General features: G+C 37.6%; 1 protein-coding gene across 15 annotated transcripts in view; it reads left to right on the top strand.

Moving 5' to 3' along the window:
* Window positions 1-20,485, top strand: part of KHDRBS2 (KH RNA binding domain containing, signal transduction associated 2) — a 714,887-nt gene that overhangs the window by 331,239 nt on the left and 363,163 nt on the right. For all 15 annotated transcript variants that reach the window (XR_006266123.1, XR_006266120.1, XR_006266124.1 and 12 more), the window contains one exon: window positions 8,186-8,332. Coding sequence is in view for 9 of the 15 variants with exons in the window: in XM_043450331.1 (XP_043306266.1) it covers window positions 8,186-8,332 (147 nt within the window). In the remaining 6 variants the exon portion in view is untranslated. The remainder of the gene's footprint in view (window positions 1-8,185; window positions 8,333-20,485) is intronic.

The raw sequence follows: 20,485 nt of genomic DNA, 5'->3' as shown, positions 1-20,485 counted from the left end.
GAAAGTACTTATAATCAGAAGTTTTCTAAATTAAAGTCTCTGAGGGGAAAAAAATCGCTCCGAGAAAAAGGAGTGAGGGTGATCTCTTCCCTTATTTTCAACAGGAAAAACTAAGTCTCTTATTTTTTATTTGTAATTGTTTTTAAATAGGAAATCAAGTCTTTTTAAAATGATGAAATGTTTGTGCCTGCATTTTATCTCAACTGCTGACTGAAATGTGTTTATTCAAGTGTTTCTCTTCCTGCAATTCAGTTGACTTGTATTCATTGTGTTCAGATGTTCTGCCTGACTTTCCTGTCCATGGCTACGAGTATTATATGTTATTTTTATTTGTCAGCTTAGACATGGTTATTGAAATTGAATAATGATGAAGCCCTTTAAATAATAAGTGGAAAACAGAGATCCCTGTGGGCCACTGATCACTGGGTTTCCAAAAACCCTGGCTTTCCGAGATTTCTCCAAACCTCAAAGCAAAGCATGTGGAACCTACTTCTTGGTTACTTCTCAGCTGTTGAGTTCAGGGAGAATCATTACACCAATACAGGGAGATCCCTGGGTTGGGAAGATCCCCTGGAGGTGGACATGCAACCCACTGAAGTTTTCTTGTTTGGAGAATCCCATGGACAGAAGAGCCTGGCTAGCCATGGTCCATAGGGTCACAAAGAGTCAGACACAACTGAAGTGACTTAGCATGCAAGGACACCCTTTCTCCACAAAGTCCAGATCCTTGACCCCCAGGCTCTTTCTGGGATCTACTCCCCTCTTTTTCTGCCTGGCCTCCAACGCAAATGCTTTCACATCCCAATTACAGTTTCCTCTACCTAACTCAAACAAAGCCTCTGGGTGGATTAGAAAAAGCAGATGCTAGGGAACTATATTTTGGTAATTGTGGCCCCAGGTCATTCTATTTCCACAAAATAAATGTTTTTGAGTATCTTACTTAATAAGCAGATGACTTTTAAATTAAATGTCTTTCATTTTTAAATTCAAGAGTTTGACCTGTGATCAAACCTTCGTATAGGTTTCATTATATCAAGGTTGATGGCCTAAATGCAAAGGAAATCCAAAAAAGAGGGAATATGTGTATAAGTATAGCTAATTCTCTTTGCTGTACAACAGAAACTCACACAAGATTGTGTTTCAACTATACTCCAATAAAAATTATAATAAAATAATGGCCTTTTTTCCACTTGAATAATGAAATGATCCTTGTGTTGTATTGAGACGCTCTTCATTGTTTTGGATAAAACCTTTTCAGAGTTTGGAAAACCAAACCATCCTTGATGTTCCTTAGAGTGCGTGGTTTGATTGTTCTGAGTTGAGGGTCATACACTCTAGCAAACCCTCAACTTCCAAACTCAAGCACAAAGAATCTTTTGTTTGGTACTTCCTACCTCTCTGATTTCCAATTACTGACCTATTTTAGAAATACTACCCTTTGTCTCATTGATGTTTCTGGCCCTTCACTCTTCATGAATTTAGATAGTGTTTGGCTGGGTGTACAGCTCTGGCAAGATTCCCTCACAAAGCTGACCGTTTGGGCCACACATGCTGTAATTTAGGAGAGTTCTTGCCTGTTCAGCCTGGGGGAGCAAGGCAAAGGCAAAAGAAACTGAGATCCTCTTCAGGGTCAGCCGTTGCATCTCTACAACAGACAAATATGTACACACATATGTGTACACATATATATGTACACACACTTATATATGTACACATATATATAACATTTGTACAAAATCCCTTTGTGAGGATGCAAGTTGGGCAGATGAATGTACTAGAAAAGAATTTCTACATAAGTATAGTTACAAATACTTTTAAATTAGTTATTCAGACAATCCCATTCAGTCCAAAATATAAATAATTCACTTGTTTCCATTTGAATTTCATGATAGAGAAAGCTGTACAGATAATAGAATTATTTATTACTGAAGAGGATTTATATTAAAAGTTAGTTCAGTTCTCTGGGCATTAATAATAATAAAAAAATCTGCAGAAAACACTCAGTAAGTTATAACTCTGAAGATAAAATATGACAAGAGTAATTGCTAAAGTAAAAACCAAAGTATAAAATTTTTGTGTACTCTGTATTATGTGTTTTCAACATTTCTTTTATTTAGCTTATTCCTGGCACTGGTAGAGTCTTCAGGAGAATAATTAGGATATTTGAATGCATTGCCTTTTTTAGTTCATATTTGTTTTTATATTCTTTTGAACCTTAGATATTTAGCAAGTCATATTTGACTAATGCTATTATTGTTATTATTATCATCATTTTAACACTGAAGGATTAGAAGCTCAAACTAGTTAGGTCACTTATCAAAATTTATACACTATTGAGGGAAAGAGCTGCAATTTTTGCTGTAGTACCCATGATCAGAATCTGGACACTTGAAGCTAATATGACATGTGTTCTTTCAAGGTTATATCATCCATTTGACATGCTGTATGATTCGTTTAAAAGTTAAAATTCAAGAAAGTAGACATGGTGATTTTAATTTTTTTTCTTATTCTAAACGCATGAGCTTTTTGGCTTAGAGTAGTTTTCAAATGTATGATCTCTTGGAGTAAAGTAGTACATTTAAATTAATTTAATAATAATTAGCTTTTTCCAGTAGTCATGTATGGATGTGAGAGCTGGGACATAAGTAAGGCTGAACCCCCAAAAATTGATGCTTTTATACTGTGGTCCTTGAGAAGACTCTTGAGAGTCCCTGGGACTGCAAGGAGATCCAACCAGTCAATACTAAAGGAAATCAATCCTGAATATTCATTGCAAAGACTGATACTGAATCTGAAGCTCCAATACTGTGGCCACCTGCTGTGAAGAAGCAACTCATTGGAAAGGACCCTGATGCCGGGGAGGCAGGAGGAGAATGGGATGACAGAGGATGAGATAGTTGGATGGCATCACCGACTCAATGGACATGAGTTTGAGCAAGCTCAGGGAGATGGTAAAGGACAGGAAAGCCTAGTGTACTGCAGTCCATGAGGTCACAAAGACTTGGACACCACTGAGTGAATTGAACTGAATTGAACTGAACTGAAGAATTCTTGCATCCCTAGAATAAACCCAGTCTGATCATGGTGTATGAGCTTTTTGATATCTTGCTGAATTGTGTTTGCTAACATTTTGTTGAGGATTTTTGCATCTATGTTCATCATTGATATTGACATGTAGTTTTCTTTTTTTGCATGTTGTCTTTGTCTGGTTTTGGTATCAGGCTGATGGTGGCCTCATAGGATGAGTTTGGAAGTGTTTTCTGCAGTTTTTTGAGAGAGTTTTAGGATAGACACATTAGCTCTTCTCTAAATGTTTGATATAATTCTGTGAAGCCATCTGGTCCTGGGCTTTTGTTTTATGGGAGATTTTTGATCACAGCTTCAATTTCAGTGCTTATAATTGGGTTACCCATAATTTATATTTCTTCCTGATCCAGTCTTGGAAGATTGAACTTTTCTAAGAATCTGTCCATTTCTTCCAGGTTATCAGTTTTATTGCCATATAGTTGTTCATAATAGTCTTTCACAATCCTTTGTGTTCCTGTGTTGTCTGTTTTAACCTCTCCTTTTTCATTTCTAATTTTGTTGACTTGATTCTCTCTTTTTTTCTTGATGAGTCTGGCTAAAGGTTTGTCACTATTGTTTATCTTCTCAAAGAACCAGCTTTTAGTTTTATTAGTCTTTACTATTGTTGTTTTCATTTAATTTTCATTTATTTATGCTCAGTTTTTATGATTTCTTTCCTTCTACTAATTTTGAGACTTATTATTCTTTATTCTACAGTTGTTTCAGGTATATAGTCTAGGTTGTCTGTTCAATGTTTTTCTTGTTTCTTGAGGTAGGATTGCATTGCTATAAACTTCCCTCTTAGAACTCCTTTTGCTGCATAGGTTTTGAGCTGTTGTCTTTTCCTTGTCATTTGTTTATAGACTTTTTTTTTTTTAATTTCCCTTTTGATTTCTTCAGTAAAGTATTGGTTATTTAGAAATGTATTGTTTAATCTACATGTGTTTATATTTTATACAGGTTTTCTCTTGTAATTGATGTCTACTTTTATAGCATTATGGTCAGAGAAGATGTTTGACATAATTCCAGTTTTCTTAAATTTACTGAGGTTTGATTTGTGACCCTAGATGTAATCTATCTTGGAGAATGTTCCATGTGCACTTGAGAAGATATATTCTTCTGCATTTGAATGGAATGGCCTAAAGATATCAGTGAGATCCATCTCATATAGTGTATCATTTAAGACTTGTGTTTCCTTAATTAATTATCTGTTTTGATGATCTGCCCATTGGTGTGAGTGGGGTTTTAAAGTCTCCTATTATTATTGTTCTTATTATTGGCAGAAATATCAATAACCTCAGATATGCAGATGACACTACCCTTATGGCAGAAAGTGAAAAACTAAAAATCCTCTTGATGAAAGTGAAAGAGGAGAGTGAAAAAGTTGGCTTAAAGCTCAACATTCAGAAAACTAAGATCATGGCATCTGTTCCCATCGCTTCATGGCAAATAGATGGGGAAACAGTGGAAACAGTGGCTGAATTATTTTTTGGGGGTCCAAAATCACTGCAGATGGTGATTGCAGCCATGAAATTAAAAGACACTCCTTGGAAGGAAAGTTATGACCAACCTAGATAGCATATTAAAAAGGAGAGACATTACTTTGTCAACAAAGGTCCATCTAGTCAAGGCTATGGTTTTTCCAGTGGTCATGTATGGATGTGAGAGTTGGACTATAAAGAAAACTGAGCACAGAAGAATTGATGCTTTTGAACTGTGGTGTTGAGATGACTCTTGAGAGTCTCTTGGGCTGCAAGGAGATCCAACCAGTCCATCCTAAAGGAGATCAGTCCTGGGTGTTCATTGGAAGGACTGATGTTGAAACTGAAGCTCCAATACTTTGGCCACCTGATGTGAAGAGCTGACTCATTGGAAAAGACCCTGATGCTGGGAAAGATTGAGAGCGGGAGGAGAAGGGGATGACAGAGGATGAGATGGTTGGATGGCATCACTGACTCAATGGACATGGGTTTGGCAAGACTACAGCAGTTGGTGATGGATAGGGAGGCCTGGCATGCTGCGGTTCATGGGGTCACAAAGAGTCGGACATGATTGAGTGAATGAGCTGAACTGAACTGATTATTATTGTGTTACTATTAATTCCTCCTTTTATGTCTGTTAGTGTTTGTCTCATGTATTGAGGTGTGCCTATGTTGGGGGCTTAGATATTTACAATTGCTATGTCTTCCTCTTGGATTGATCCCTTGATCGTTATGTGGTGTCCTTCTTTGTCTCTTGTAATCTTTATTTTAAGGTCTATTTTGTCTGATATGAGGATTGCTATTCCAGCTTTCTTTTGCTTCCTATTTGCATGGAATAGATTTTTTCATCCTGTCTCTTTCAGTCTATATGTGTCTTTAGGTCTGAAGTGGGTTTCTTGCAGACAGCATATGTATGGGTCTTGTTTTTGTATTCATTAAGCCAGTCTGTGTCTTTTGGTTGGAGCATTTAATCCATTTACATTTAAAGTAATTATTGATATATATGTTCCTATTGCCATTTTCTTAATTGTTTGTGGTTGATTTTGCAGTTCTTTTTCTACTCTTGTGTTTCTTGAGTTTATAAGTCCCTTTAACATTTGTTGTAAAGCTGGTTCGGTGGTGCTGAATTCTCTTAACTTTTGCTTGTCTGAAAGCTTTTTGTTTCTCCATCAATTTTGAATGAGATCCTTGCTCGGTACAGTAATCTTTGTTGTACATTTTCCCCATACTTTAAATATATCTTGCCATTCCCTTCTGGCCTGCAGAGTTCCTGCTGATAGATCAGCTCTTAAACATAAGGGGTTTCCCTTGCATTTTACTTGTTGCTTTTCCCTTAATCCCTTTAATATTCTTTCATTGTGTTTAGTCTTTGTTAGTTTGATTAGTATGAGTCTTGGCATATTTCTGCTTGGGTTTACCCTGTATGGGACTCTGTGCCTCTTGAACTTGATTGACTATTTCCTTTTTCATGCTGGGGAAATTTTCAACTATAATCTCTTCAAAAATTTTCTCATACACTTTCTTTCTCTCTTATTCTTCTGGGACCCCTATAATTTCAATGTTTTTGTGTTTGATTTTGTTCCAGAGATCTCTGAGACTATCCTCAGTTCTTTTCATTCTTTTTACTTTGTTCTGCTCTTCAAGAGTTATTTCCACCATTATATCTTCCAACTCACTGATTCATTCTTCTGCTTCAGATATTCTGCTGTTTATTCCTTTTAGAGTATTTTTAATTTCTGTAATTGTGTTGTTTGTCTCTTTATGTTTATTCTTTAATTATTCTAGGTCTTTGTTAATTGATTCTTGCATTTCCTTCATTCTGTTTTTAAGCTTTTTGATCATCTTTACTATCATTATTCTGAATTTTTTTTCAGATAGTTTGCCTATTTCCTCTTCATTTGTTTGGACTTCAGTGTTTCTAGTTTGTTCCTTCATTTGTATAGTATTTCTCTGCCTTTTCATCTTTTTTTTTTTTTTAACTTATTGTGTTTGAGGTCTCCTTTTCTCAGGCTTCAAGGTTGAGTTCCTCCTTCCTCTTTGTTTCTGCTTTCCTACGGTTGGTCCAGTTGTCTGTGTAAGCTTTGTGTAGGGTGAGCTTTGTGCTGAGTTTTTGTGTGTGTGTGTGTTTGTTTGTTTGTTTTTCCTCTGATGGACAAGGCTGCGTGAGGTGGTAATCTCGTCTGCTGATGATTGGGTTTGTATTTTTGTTTTGTTTGTTGTTTAGATGAGGCTTCTTGCACAGGTGGTTGTGTGATACCACATATTGTATTCGAGTGATTTCCTTTATGTGAGTTCTCACTATTTGATACTCTACAGGGTTAGTTCTCTGGTAGTCTGGAGTCTTGGAGTCAGTTCTCGCTCTCCAAAGGCTCAGGCCTTGTTCTCTTTGTAAGTTCAAGGTGAGAATTATTTCTGATTTTTCAGAAATCTTGTCTGACAGAAAAGGTCCTGAAGTGATGCTCTCATTGTATGTGCATCCACAAGGCAGGAATCAGCAGCAATCCTATTTTATTATTATTATTATTATCCTTTGAAATTTAGTGAATCAATTGCTAGTTTGGGAGAGGAGAAGCAAGAAAAGTAAAATAAAATTAATATTATTTATGGTAACTTTTGAGCTTCTCAGGTGGCTCGGCAGATTAACAATCCATCTATAATGCAGGAGAGTCAGGTTCGACCCCTGGGTCAGGAAGATTCCTTGGAGCAGAGCATGGCAACCCACTCCAGTATCATTTCCTGGAGAGTCTCATGAACAGAGGAGCCATGCAAGATACAACCTATAGGTTGCAAAGAGTCAGACATGACTGAGCAAGCATGTGTTAAATTTTTCACTGAATTTCACTTCCCTGAAATCTTTGCAAAATGAGCTGGACTTGAGTCCCAACTTTGCTGAGGTTACTTAAGTCTTTTAAACTCAATATCCTAATTTGAATTATGTGAATGTTATGCAAGGTTATTGAAAGATTAGAGATGACATGAGTAAAAAACTTTGCACAAGGGAGTAAAGTCAGAAGCATCTGAACTGAACTGATCAGTCACCTGTAATAACTCAGGTGCAGTACTCACAAAAACCTGAGGGTATGCAGCTTACTCAGAATCAAGGCCAACATAATGGCTAACAGCCGTTGCTTTAACTTACTCCTGTATGAGGCGGCAAATGATAGCAGAATGATGGGTAGGACCTCTTCCCATGGGAATGAGCCTGTGAGAGAAGCCTCTGTTTTGCTTACTTTCATGGAGAGCAAGTAACCATTTCACCACCTCTCAAAAAATATCTATAAAATCCTGGTTTTCTTAAAGAACAGTGGCATCATGGGTTCATTGCCTGCAAATGATTACTTGTCAGACACAAAAGCAATATTTTCCTTCCAGTGGAGTTAATGGCATTTCTGTCGCTTTTTGGGGGGGATTTAGCATTTTCATTTAGCTGATTAAAATGTGCAGTTAATTATTATGCCAGATTTTAAAAAAATAACTCTTAAAAATCATTTTGAAATATTTAAATGATTTATGCCAGATTTTTACTTTCCACTTGGGGAAAATTTGCTTATATTATGTCCTTTTGTCATCTCCTCAGTAAATGTTAAATCGATGTAAAATAAGTGGATTTGTATTTATAAAAATAACTTTTTTCACAGGAAGAAGAACTAAGAAAAAGTGGGGAAGCCAAGTATGCCCACTTGAGTGACGAACTTCATGTATTAATTGAAGTGTTTGCTCCACCAGGGGAGGCTTATTCACGTATGAGTCACGCATTGGAAGAGATTAAAAAATTTCTGGTTCCCGTAAGTATTTTTCATTTTTTACAAAGAAGTTACTCATCAGTTCCTATTAAAAATGTGCCCTTTGATCTTCATTGACTTTCTAGAATAGAAATTTATGTTGCAGATTACTTATTTGTAGAGTTAATGTGAAAGTGAAAATAGAAAGGAATAAAAAAAGCATTTATCACAGGCTCTGGCATGTTGCTACCAAATGGTGATTTGGCAGTAGTTTTTCTTCCGCTTGTTACATCCTGTGTGATCCTTCACAGCCGTGAAGAGTAAGACAATTAACACTAAAGCTTAAATACATAGCTGAAGTTGTATACTTTTCTTTTGTTTCTTAATTGCTTGTTAGTTGACATGTATTATTCATAATTTTTAATTCACAGAGAAAATATTTCCAGGTATAGTGGAAGGGGAAAGAGACTCAATATGCAATATGTGTAATGACAATGATAGTATTTGAAATGATCGTGTACTTTTATGCAATAGTATGCCAGGTGCTGACTCATTATAAAACATAATGTAAAATAATCAGTATTAATAAAACTAAACATTTATTGACGTCATGCAAAAGTCAGAAAAATAAAATCATTGCATTATATGAGAGAAACAGAACATTCAGTGTTCAGAAAATGTAAGGTTGCATATTGAATAGAATTCTCTACTGATTTTCTAAGAAATAGAAGAAGGTTAAATAATGAAGCTTCCTAAAGGTCAACAATTTAGCATTCCAGGAAGAGGTAGTTTGAACAGAAAGCTTGGCATCAGGCTTGGACCTGGAAATAAAATAGAGAATGCTGAGTAAAGTTTTCTGGATTGTCCTGGCAGATGTCTTCAGCAGAGAGAGAAAAAGAGTAGCTGAGATTAATCTGTGCAGTGAAGAAACAGTATAGATTTCTAAACTAAGTAATAAACTCAGAGGAAATGTGGGTAAGATTCATTGACTGGCAGTAATTTTGAAAATAGGGAAAAAAAACCCAGAATTTCACAACAGAAAAGTACAAAAATATAACCACACAACCTATTTATATGCCCAGTTTTAAAATTTCTGTCAAGCTGAGGTTATAGAATAATCCCATACCACTCAGATTATTCCATAACTTTATATGCACCCAGAATTTCTGCCCAATTTACTATCTGGCACTTGTCTGAACACCTTCCTAAATCGACCCTGCGTTTCTTAAGAATGAGCATGCTGTGTCCTCTCTTCCTTTTGTTTTTGAACTAAATGCCTGGTGCTGTTGGGTAAATAGTTTTACTATATTTAGCTCACACCAGCCCGACCTCTGTTGATCTAAGTGGTATCAAAAAGGCTAGAACTGCCGGCATTACTAATTCCTTTTGGGACTGTAGACAAGTCAGTTAAATTTCCACAACTTTAGCTTCAGTTCCGTTCAGGTGCTCAGTTGTGTCTGATTCTTCATGACCCCATGGACTACAGCACGCCAGACTTCCCTGTCCTTCACCAACTCCTGGAGCTTGCTCAGAATCATGTCCATCGAGTCAGTGATGCCATCCAACCATCTCATCTTCTGTCGCCCCCTTCTCCTCATGCTTTCAATCTCATCCAGCGTCAGGGTCTTTTCCAAAGAGTCACTTATTCGCATCAGGTGACCAAAGTATTGGAGTTTCAGCTTTGGCATCAATCCTTCCAATAAATATTCAGGACTGATTTCCTTTAGGATTGACTTTAGCTTATTCATCTTTAAAAAGAAGGTAGTAATAATAGGTATTGTGAATACTAAAAATAGCAGATATTGTTATTGTGAATAATAATAATAACAGGCACTGTGAATATTAAATGGGGTAGTGCATATGAAAGGACAGAAAATTATAAAGGATGATATATGTTTTATTATATATTATATGTAAGTAAATTGGCATTTTCAATCTATTATTGTAGTAGAATCTTGGGATGATGTTTTGAAGTGAAATATGTAAGAAGAAATTCTATTTCATTACTACAAGATTTTAGACCTAGGCTGTAGGCTAGGTTGACCCCATTTTATTATAAATACCAGTGATACATTTCACTTACTTCTTGGACTTCTTGATACTTGTAATCATTTCATTTATTTCTTCTCCACAGAATTATGCTCTGTGAGGGCAGGGCTGGCCAAGCCTCTCATACTCCCCACATTTGGAGTCATGCCTGGCACAGTAACTGTTTGATAGTCTGACAGAGGGAGTCACTGGGGATGACGCAGGGGTTAAACAGCTATCTGGTGAGAGCTGGGAAACGGTCAACATGTTCTCCCTAAACAGATCTACGTGTAGGCTGAAAACCTTCCTTTGGTCAGCGTGTTCTGCTCCTGCCTCCTCTCAGTTCTATCTCTGCTCATCCAGTCGTTCCTCACTGTGCATCCAACATTCCAGGCTTCCTCGTTCCTAAGGGCCTTTGACGATTCTTCTCCAGATTATTGACAACAGGCCCCAGCTCGCAGGGTAGCACTGCAGGAAACCCTTCCCTCACCATACAGTCTAAGCAGCCTCCCTGTCCTTGTAGAGCCCTGTTGTATTGTGTCCACAACACCGTCTGACACTCAATTTCTGCAGTTCACTGTCCTGTCACTCCCTGGCCCTCTTCACTTATCTATTTTCCTCATAACTTGGTGTCAGGTACATAAGGAAGCACTTAATACATATGTTTTATGAATGAATAAGCTTTAAAAATATTCAGATACCTCTCAATGTTGAATTAGAAAATTTTACAATCAGTGAAGCAATTCTATTTGGTAAATGTTGCCCATTTTGCTTTGCTGGTCTCAGCACCAGGCAGAGGATAGCAGCTGTCTGCTTCACTCATCATCAGAACTGCAAGGGGTAAAAATTAACTGCCAGTTCTTTTTCATTTATCTGGAATCACTTAGTGATTCAGGTTTCTCTTGACATTTATATGAAGGTCCTTAGAAATGCTAACATATCAAGATACTAATATTTACAAACGTTGCAGTGAAGAATTATACCCAGGAAGAGGCAAGCTGAAACAACACAGAAGGCTGCTGTCAGATAAAGTCCGCTGACGTCAGATTCCTTTGTACGTGTTACATCACACTACATGCAGCATCTTACCATGGTTAAAACCTTCACCTCTATCTGTGTCACTCAACAACATCTATACAACTTGTCCCACAATGGGCTATAATCATCTAAGACTGCCAACTGTAGAACACATAACTCAGTATTATTGCTGTGGGGAAAATTTCCAGCTGGATGGTTTCCATTCAGTCCTATCAAAACAAGTAGAGTGACAGGTCAATAAAGCATCAATAAATTGAACTCTGCTGATTTTAAATCTCTAATGCTTTGAGAAGGTACTATGTTAAAAACTTCCATGTATTAGCTACTTTGTCTTGCAAACAAGGTTACAAGTATCAAATAAATTATTTGACAAATAATGACAAAAGGGATATAAAACTCTAAACTAATATATATTTCAGTATGTGAATGCCCTATGTGAATGCCCTTTTCCTCACTTTATAAGATATAAAAGGAAACAAGTATTCCAATTCTAAGTGTTGCATCCTGACCCATAAACAAGATTATCAGGAGGCAGGTAAGAAGGTCTAGTATTCCTGTGTCTTTAATAATTTCCCAGTTTATTGTGATCCACAAGGTCAATGGCTTTAGCATAATCAGTGGAGAAAAATTAGATGATTTTCTGCGAGATTCTCTTGCTTTCCCTATGATCCAATGGATGTTGGCAATTTAATCTCTGTTCCTCTGCCTTCTCTAAACCCAGCTGGTACTCCTTGAAGTTCTTCGTTGATGTACTACTGAAGCCTACCTTGAAGGATGTTGTACATTATCTTCCTAGCATGTGAAATGAGCACAACTGTATGGCAGTTAGCATTTCCTTTCTTTGGGACTGGAAAGAAAAGTGACTTGTTCCCATGCTGTGAACACTGCTGAGTGTTCGAAATTTGCTAACATACTGAGTGCAGTATTTTAACAGCACCATTTTTAGGATTTGAAATAGCTCAGCTGGAATTCTATCACCTCCACTAGCTTTGTTGCAGTAATGCCTCCTGAGGCCCACTTGACTTCACACTCCAGGATGTCTGGCTCTAGGTGAGTGGCCACACAACTGTGGTTATCTAGGTCATCAAGACCTTTTTTGTACAGTTCTTCTGGGTATTCTTGCCATCTCTTCTTAATCTCTTCTGCTTCTGTGAGGTCCTTACAGTTTCTGGCATTTATCATGCCCATCCTTGCATGAAATGGTCCCTTGATACCTCCAATTTTCTTGAAGACATATCCAGTTTTTTTCCATTCTATTGTTTTCCTCTATTTCTTTGCATTGTTTATTTAAGAAGGCCTTCTTATCTCTCCTTGCTATTCTCTGGAACTCTGCATTCACTGGAGCATATCTTCACTTTTCTCCCAGCCTTTCCCTTCTGTTTCTTCCTCAGTTAAATATAAAGCTGCCTGAGACAATCACTTTGCCTTCTTGCATTCCTTTTTCTTTGGGATGGTTTTGGTTACTGCCTCCTGTACAATGTTATGAACCTATATCCGTAGTTCTTCAGGCACTCTGTCTACCAGATCTAATCCCTTAAATTTATTTGTTACCTCCACTGTATAATCATAAGAGATTTGATTTAGGTCATACCTGAATGGCCTACTGCTGTTCCCTACTTTCTTCAATTTAAGCCTGAGTTTTGCAATGAGGGGGCTTCCCTTGTGGCTCAGCTGGTAAAGAATCCACCTGCAATATGAAAGACCTGGGTTTGATCCCTGGGTTAGGACGATCCCCTGGAGAAGGGAAAGGCTACCCACTCCAGTATTCTGGCCTGGAGAATTCACAAAGAGTCAGACAGGACTGAGTGACTTTCACTTTCACTTTTGCATTGAGGAGCTCATGAGAGTGTATAGATTCTCCATCTTTAGCTGCGAAGAATATACTCAATGTGCTTTTGGTATTGACCTTTTGATGATTTCCATGGATAGAGTCATCTCTTGTGTTGTTAGAAAAGATTGTTTGCTATGACCAATGGGTTCTCTTGACAAAGCTCAGTTACCTTTGCCCTACTTCACTTGGTACTCCAAGAGCAAACTTGCCTGTTAATCTAGGTATCTCTTCCTACTTTTGCATTCTAATCCCCTGTGTGTAAAAGGATATCTTTTTTTTTCTTTTTCTTTTTTTTGGTGTTAGATTTAGGTCTTGTAAGTCTTCATAGAACCAGTCAGCTTCAGCTTCTTCATCATTAATGATTGGAGCATAGACTTGGATTACTGTGATGTTGAATTTTTTGCCTTGGGAATGAACCAAGGGCATCCAGTAATTTTTGAGATTGCACCCCATTCCTGCATTTTGGATGCTTTTATTGACCATGATGGCAATTCCATTTCTTCTAAGGGATTCTTGCCCATAGTTATTAATATAATGATGATCTGAATTAAATTTGCTCATTCCTGTCCATTTTAGTTCACTGATTCTTAAGATGTCAGTGTTCACTTTTTCCATCTCCTGCTTGACCATGTCCTATTTACCTTGACCCATGGATGTAACATTCCAGGTTCCTTTGCAATATTGTTATTTACAGCATCAGACTTCAGTTTCACCACTGGACATGTCCACAACTGAGGTCAGTTCCCCTTTGGCTCAGGCACTTCCTTCTTTCTGGAGGGATTACTAATTGCCCTCTGCTCTTCCCCAGTAGCATTTTGGATAATTTCTGATCTGGTCAGGCTCATCTTCCAGTGTCATATCTTTTTGCATTTTCATACTGTTCATTGAGTTCTCGAGGCAAGAATACTGAAGGGTTTACCATTCCTTCCTCCAGTGGACAATGTGTTGTCAGAAATCTTCACTATGACCCACCTGTCTTGGGTGGCCCTGCATGGCATAGCTTATGACTTCATTGACTTGTGCAAGCCCTTTCACCACAACAAGGCTGTTAACGATGAAGGGGAGATTTTCATGCACTGAAAAAGGATTTATAACATTTTGGTAGATTATAAACATAAGAATATTTAGAAATAAATCTATTATAATAGAAATATATAAAAATTCATACTATAATTTTACTAAAAAGTAAAAATTTGGTCAAAGTGAATATATATGGAAAACAGTGTATTAAATAAAAACCCACCAGCTAGCAAAAGCAATATTGGTATATATCAAGACCATGAGTTGGGGCATGGCAGGTGTGTTTCGTCTGACTGACAGAGAAGTTCATAGTACAAGGAAGCAACACCCTGCAAGCAAGAGAATGATGGAGAATGGAGTAAAACAGTAACATTCAGTGCAGAGGGGGAAGAGAACTCACAACCTGGATGTCATCTTTCATTGTTATGGTGGTTGTTAAAATGTTGTCAAGGGTCCACAGATTTCTATCTTCCAAATCAGTGAATTCCCTTTTATTTCCCATTATTAACCATGCTCTATTAATAATGGACCTCCACCCTTCCCCAGTAGCATACTGGACACCTTCTGACCTGTGGGGCTCATTTTCCAGTGTCATATCTTTTTGCCTTTCCCTACATGAAACTAAAAGATGCTTGCTTCTTAGAAGAAAAACTATGACAAATCTAGACAGCATTTTAAAAAGCAGAGACATTAATTTTCTGACAAGGGTCCATATAGTCAAAGCTATGATTTTTCCAGTAGTCACATATGGATATGGGAGTTAGACCATACAGAAGGCTGAGGACTGAAGAATTGATGTTTTCAAACTGTGGTGTTGGAGAAAATTCTTGAGAGTCCCTTGGACTGTAAGGAAATTAAACCAGTAAATGCTAAAGGAAATCAGTTATGAATATCCATTGGAAGGACTGATGCTGAAGCTGAAGCTCCAGTGTTTTGGCCACCTGATGCAAAGACCAGACTCATTGGAAAAGAGCCTGATGCTGGGAAAGATTGAAGGTAGGAGGAGAAGGAGACAATAGAAGATGAGATGTCTGGATGGCATCACCAACTCAATGAACATGAGTCTGAGCAAGCTCTAGGAGATGGTGAAGGACAGGAAAGCCTGGCATGCTGCAGTCCATGGGGTTGCAAAGAGTTGGACATAACTGAGCAACTGAACAACAACAACTGTTCATGGGTTGTCACTGCAAAAATAATACAGTGATTTGCCATTCCCTCCTCCAGTGGACCACGTTTTGTCAGAACTCTTCTCCATGACCTGTCTGACCTGGATGATCCTGCACATCATAGCTCAGAGATTCACTGAATTTTGCAAGTCCCTTCACCACAAAAAGGCTGTGATGCTTTAAGGTGAAACCACTCCAGCGGTGGGTGTGTCTGGTGTTGAAAGTTAAGTCCAATGCTGTAAAGAATAATATTGCATAGGAACCTGGAAATTTAGGTCCATAAATCAAGTTGGATGCACTTAAGCAGGAAATGGCAACAGTGAACAATGGCATCTTAGAAATTAGTGAAATAAAATTGATAGAGGATGAGCAAATTTAATTTAGATGACAATTATACTACCATAAGAGTACCTTAGAATAAATAAAATTACCTTCTTGGTCAACAGAAGAGTCCAAAATACAGTATTTGGTGCAGTCTCAAAAACAACAGGATGCCCTTGGTTCGTTTCCAAGGCAAACCATTCAGTGTCACAGTAACCCAAGTCTATGACTCAACCACTATTTCTGAAGACGTTAAAGTTGACTGGTTCCATGAAGACTTACAAGACCTTCTAAATCTAATACTAGAAAAGATGTCCTTTTAATCACAGGAAGTTAGAATGCAAAAGTAGGAGGAGATACCTGGATTTAACAGACAAGTTTGGTCTTGAAATACCAAATGCAGCAGGACAAAGGTAACTGAATTTTGTCAAAAGAACACATTGGTCATAGGAAATAACCTTTTCTAACAACACAAGAGATGACTATATCCATGGAAGTCACCAAAAGGTCAGTACCAAAAGCAGATTGAGTATATTATTTGCAGCCAAACATGGAAATTTCCATCCAGTCACCAGATCAAGACATGGAGCTGACTGTGGCTCAGATTTTGAGCTCCTCATTGCAAAATTCAGATTAAATTGAAGAAAGTAAGGAAAACCACTAGGCCATTCAGGTATGATCTAAATCAAATCCCTTATGATTATACACTGGAGGTGACAAATAGATTCAAGAAATTAGATCTGGTAGAGTGCCTGAAGAACTATGCATGGAATTTCACAACATTGTACAGGAAGCAGGGACTAAAACCATCCCAAAGAAATGCAAGAAGTCAAAGTAGTTGTCTCAGCAGGCTTTACAAAAAGCTGAGAAAATAAGAGAAGTGAAAGTCAAGGGAGAAAGGGAAAGGTATATACACAAGTGAATGCAAAGTTCCAGAGGAGAGATAAGAAGGCCTTCTTAAATGAACAATGCAAATAAATGGAGGAAAACAATAAAATTTGAAAAACTAGATATCTCTTGAAGAAAATTGGAGATATCAAGGGAACTTTTCATGCAAACATGGACATGATAAAGAACAAAAGTGTTAAGGATCTAACAGAAGCAGAAGAAATTAAGAAGAGATAGCAAGAATGCACACTGGAACTATTCAAAAAATTTCTTAATGACCCAGATAACCATGATAATGTGGGCACTCACCTAGGACAGACATGCCAGAGTACAAAGTCAAGTGGGCCTTAGAAAATGTTACTAGGAACAGAGCTACTGGAGGTGATGGAATTCCAGCTGAGCTATTGAAAATCCTAAAACATGATGCTGTTAAAGTACTGCACACAATATATAAGCAAATTGGAAAATTCATCAGTGGCCACAGGACTGGAAAATCTGTTTTCATTCCAATCCCAAGTTAGGGCAATGCCAAGAATGTTCAAACTTCCATGCAATTGTACTCATTTCACATACTAGTAGGTTTATACTCAAAATCTTTCAACCTAGGCTTCAGCAGTATATGAACTGGGAACTTCCAGATGTATAAGCTGGGTTTTGAAAAGGTAGAGGAATTAGAGGCCAAATTGACATCACTCATTGGTTCAAATAGAGAGCATCAGTCAGTTCAGTTTAGTTCAGTCACTCAGTCATGTCTGACTCATTGTGACCCCATGGACTTCAGCTTACCAGTCCCCTCTGTCCATTACCAACTCCTGGAGTTTACCCAAACTCACCACTGAGTCAGTGATGCCATCCAATCATCTCATCCTCTGTGGTCCCCTTCTCCTCCAACCTTTAATCATTTCCAGCATCAGGGTCTTTTCAAATGAGTCAGTTCTTCACATCGGGTGGCCAAAGTATTGGAATTTCAGCTTCAACATGAGTTCTTCCAATGAACCCTCAGGCCTGATCTCCCCTAGGATGGACGAGTTGGATCTCCTTGCAGTCCAAGGAACTCTCAAAAGTCTTCTCCAACACTACAGTTCAAAAGCATCAATTCTTTCATCTTCAGCTTTCTTTATAGTCCAACTCTCACATCTGTACATGACTACTGGAAAAACCATAGCATGGGAATTCGGAAAAACATCTACTTCTGCTTCATTGACTACACTAAAGCCTTTGACTGTTGGACCACCACAGACTGGAAAATTCTTAAACAAATGAGAATACCAGACCATCTTTTTTTTTTTTTTTCCATTTATTTTTATTTTTTGGAGGCTAATTACTTTACAACTTTGGGTTTTGTCATACATTGATATGATTCAGCCATGCATTTACATGTATTCCCCACCCCGATCCCCTCTCCCACCTCCCTCTCTACCCGATCCCTCTGGGTCTTCCCAGTGCACCAGGCCCGAGCACTTGTCTCATGCATCCAACCTGGGCTGGTTATCTGTTTCACCCTAGGTAATATACATGTTTCGATGCTGTTCTCTTGAAACATCCCACCCTCAACTTCTCCCACAGAGTCCAAAAGTCTGTTCTGTATATCTGTGTCTCTTTTTCTATTTTGCATATAGGGTTATTGTTACCATCTTTCTAAATTCCATATATATGCGTTAGTATAGTGTATTGGTCTTTATCTTTCTGGCTTACTTCACTCTGTATAATGGGCTCCAGTTTCATCCATCTCATTAGAACTAATTCAAATGAATTCTTTTTAATGGCTGAGTAATATTCCATGGTGTATATGTTCCACAGCTTCCTTATCCATTCGTCTGCTAATCGGCATCTAGATTGCGTCCATGTCCTGGCTATTATAAACAGTGCTGTGATGAACATTGGGGTGCACGTGTTTCTTTCAGATCTGGTTTCCTTGGTGTGTATGCCCAGAAGTGGGGATTGCTGGGTCATATGGCCGTTCTATTTCCAGTTTTTTAAGAAATCTCCACACTGTTCTCCATAGCAGCTGTACTAGTTTGCATTCCCACCAACAGTGTAAGAGGGTTCCCTTTTCTCCACACCCTCTCCAGCATTTGTTGCTTGTAGACTTTTGGATAGCAGCCATCCTGACTGGCGTGTAATGGTACCTCATTGTGGTTTGGATTTGCATTTCTCTAATAATGAGTGATGTTGAGCATCTTTTCATGTGTTTGTTAGCCATCTGTATGTCTTCTTTGGAGAAATGTCTGTTTAGTTCTTTGGCCCATTTTTTGATTGGGTCATTTATTTTTCTGGAATTGAGCTGTAGGAGTTGCTTGTATATTTTTGAGATTAATCCTTTGTCTGTTGCTTCATTTGCTATTATTTTCTCCCAATCTGAGGGCTGTCTTTTCACCTTGCTTACAGTTCCCTTTGTTGTGCAGAAGCTTTTAAGTTTTACTAGGTCCTGTTTGTTTATTTTTGCTTTTATTTCCAGTATTCTGGGAGGTGGGTCATAGAGGATCCTGCTGTGATTTATGTTGGAGAGTGTTTTGTCTATGTTCTCCTCTAGGAGTTTTATAGTTTCTGGTCTTACATTTAGATCTTTAATCCATTTTGTTTATTTTTGTGTATGGTGTTAGAAAGTGTTCTAGTTTCATTCTTTTACAAGTGGTTGACCAGTTTTCCCAGCACCACTTGTTAAAGAGGTTGTCTTTTTTCCATTGTATATCCTTGCCTCCTTTGTCAAAGATAAGGTGTCCATAGGTTCGCGGATTTATCTCTGGGCTTTCTATTCTGTTCCATTGATCTATATTTCTGTCTTTGTGCCAGTACCATACTGTCTTGATGACTGTGGCTTTGTAGTAGAGTCTGAAGTCAGGCAGGTTTATTCCTCCAGTTCCATTTTTCTTTCTTAAGATTACTTTGGCTATTCGAGGTTTTTTGTATTTCCATACAAATTGTGAAATTATTTGTTCTAGTTCTGTGAAAAATACCGTTGGTAGCTTGATAGGGATTGCATTGAATCTATAGATTGCTTTGAGTAGTATAGCCATTTTGACAATATTGATTCTTCCAATCCATGAACATAGTATGTTTCTCGATCTGTTTTTGTCCTCTTTGATTTCTTTCATCAGTGTTTTATAGTTTTCTATGTATAGGTCTTTTGTTTCTTTAGGTAGATATACTCCTAAGTATCTTATTCTTTTTGTTGCAATGGTGAATGGTATTGCTTCTTTAATTTCTCTTTCTGTTTTCTCATTGTTAGTGTATAGGAATGCAAGGGATTTCTGTGTGTTAATTTTATATCCTGCAACTTTACTATATTCATTGATTAGCTCTAGTAATTTTCTGGTAGGGTCTTTAGGGTTTTCTATGTAGAGGATCATGTCATCTGCAAACAGCAAGAGTTTCACTTCTTTTTTTCCTATCTGGATTCCTTTTATTTATTTTTCTGCTCTGATTACTGTGGACAACACTTCCAAAGCTATGTTGAATAGTAGTGGTGAGAGTGGACACTCTTGTCTTGTTCCTGACTTTAAGGGAAATGCTATCAATTTTTCACCATTGAGGATAATGTTTGCTGTGGGTTTGTCATATATAGCTTTTATTATGTTGAGGTATGTTCCTTCTATTCCTGCTTTCTGGAGAGTTTTAATCATAAATGGGTGTTGAATTTTGTCAAAGGCTTTCTCTGCATCTATTGAGATAATCATATGGTTTTTATCTTTCAATTTGTTAATGTGGTATATTACATTGATTGATTTGCAGATATTAAAGAATCCTTGCATTCCTGGGATAAAGCCCACTTGGTCATGATGTATGGTCTTTTTAATTTGTTGTTGGATTCTGTTTGCTAGAATTTTGTTAAGGATTTTTGCATCTATGTTCATCAGTGATATTGGACTGTAATTTTCTTTTTTTTTTTTGTGGCATCCTTGTCTGGTTTTGGTATTAGGGTGA

Source organism: Cervus canadensis, chromosome 28 (genome assembly GCF_019320065.1).
Source record: "Cervus canadensis isolate Bull #8, Minnesota chromosome 28, ASM1932006v1, whole genome shotgun sequence".
Classification (NCBI taxonomy): Eukaryota; Metazoa; Chordata; class Mammalia; order Artiodactyla; family Cervidae; genus Cervus; species Cervus canadensis.
The sequence above is the reverse complement of the archived record's forward strand: the minus strand, read 5'-3'. Positions and strand labels throughout refer to the sequence as shown.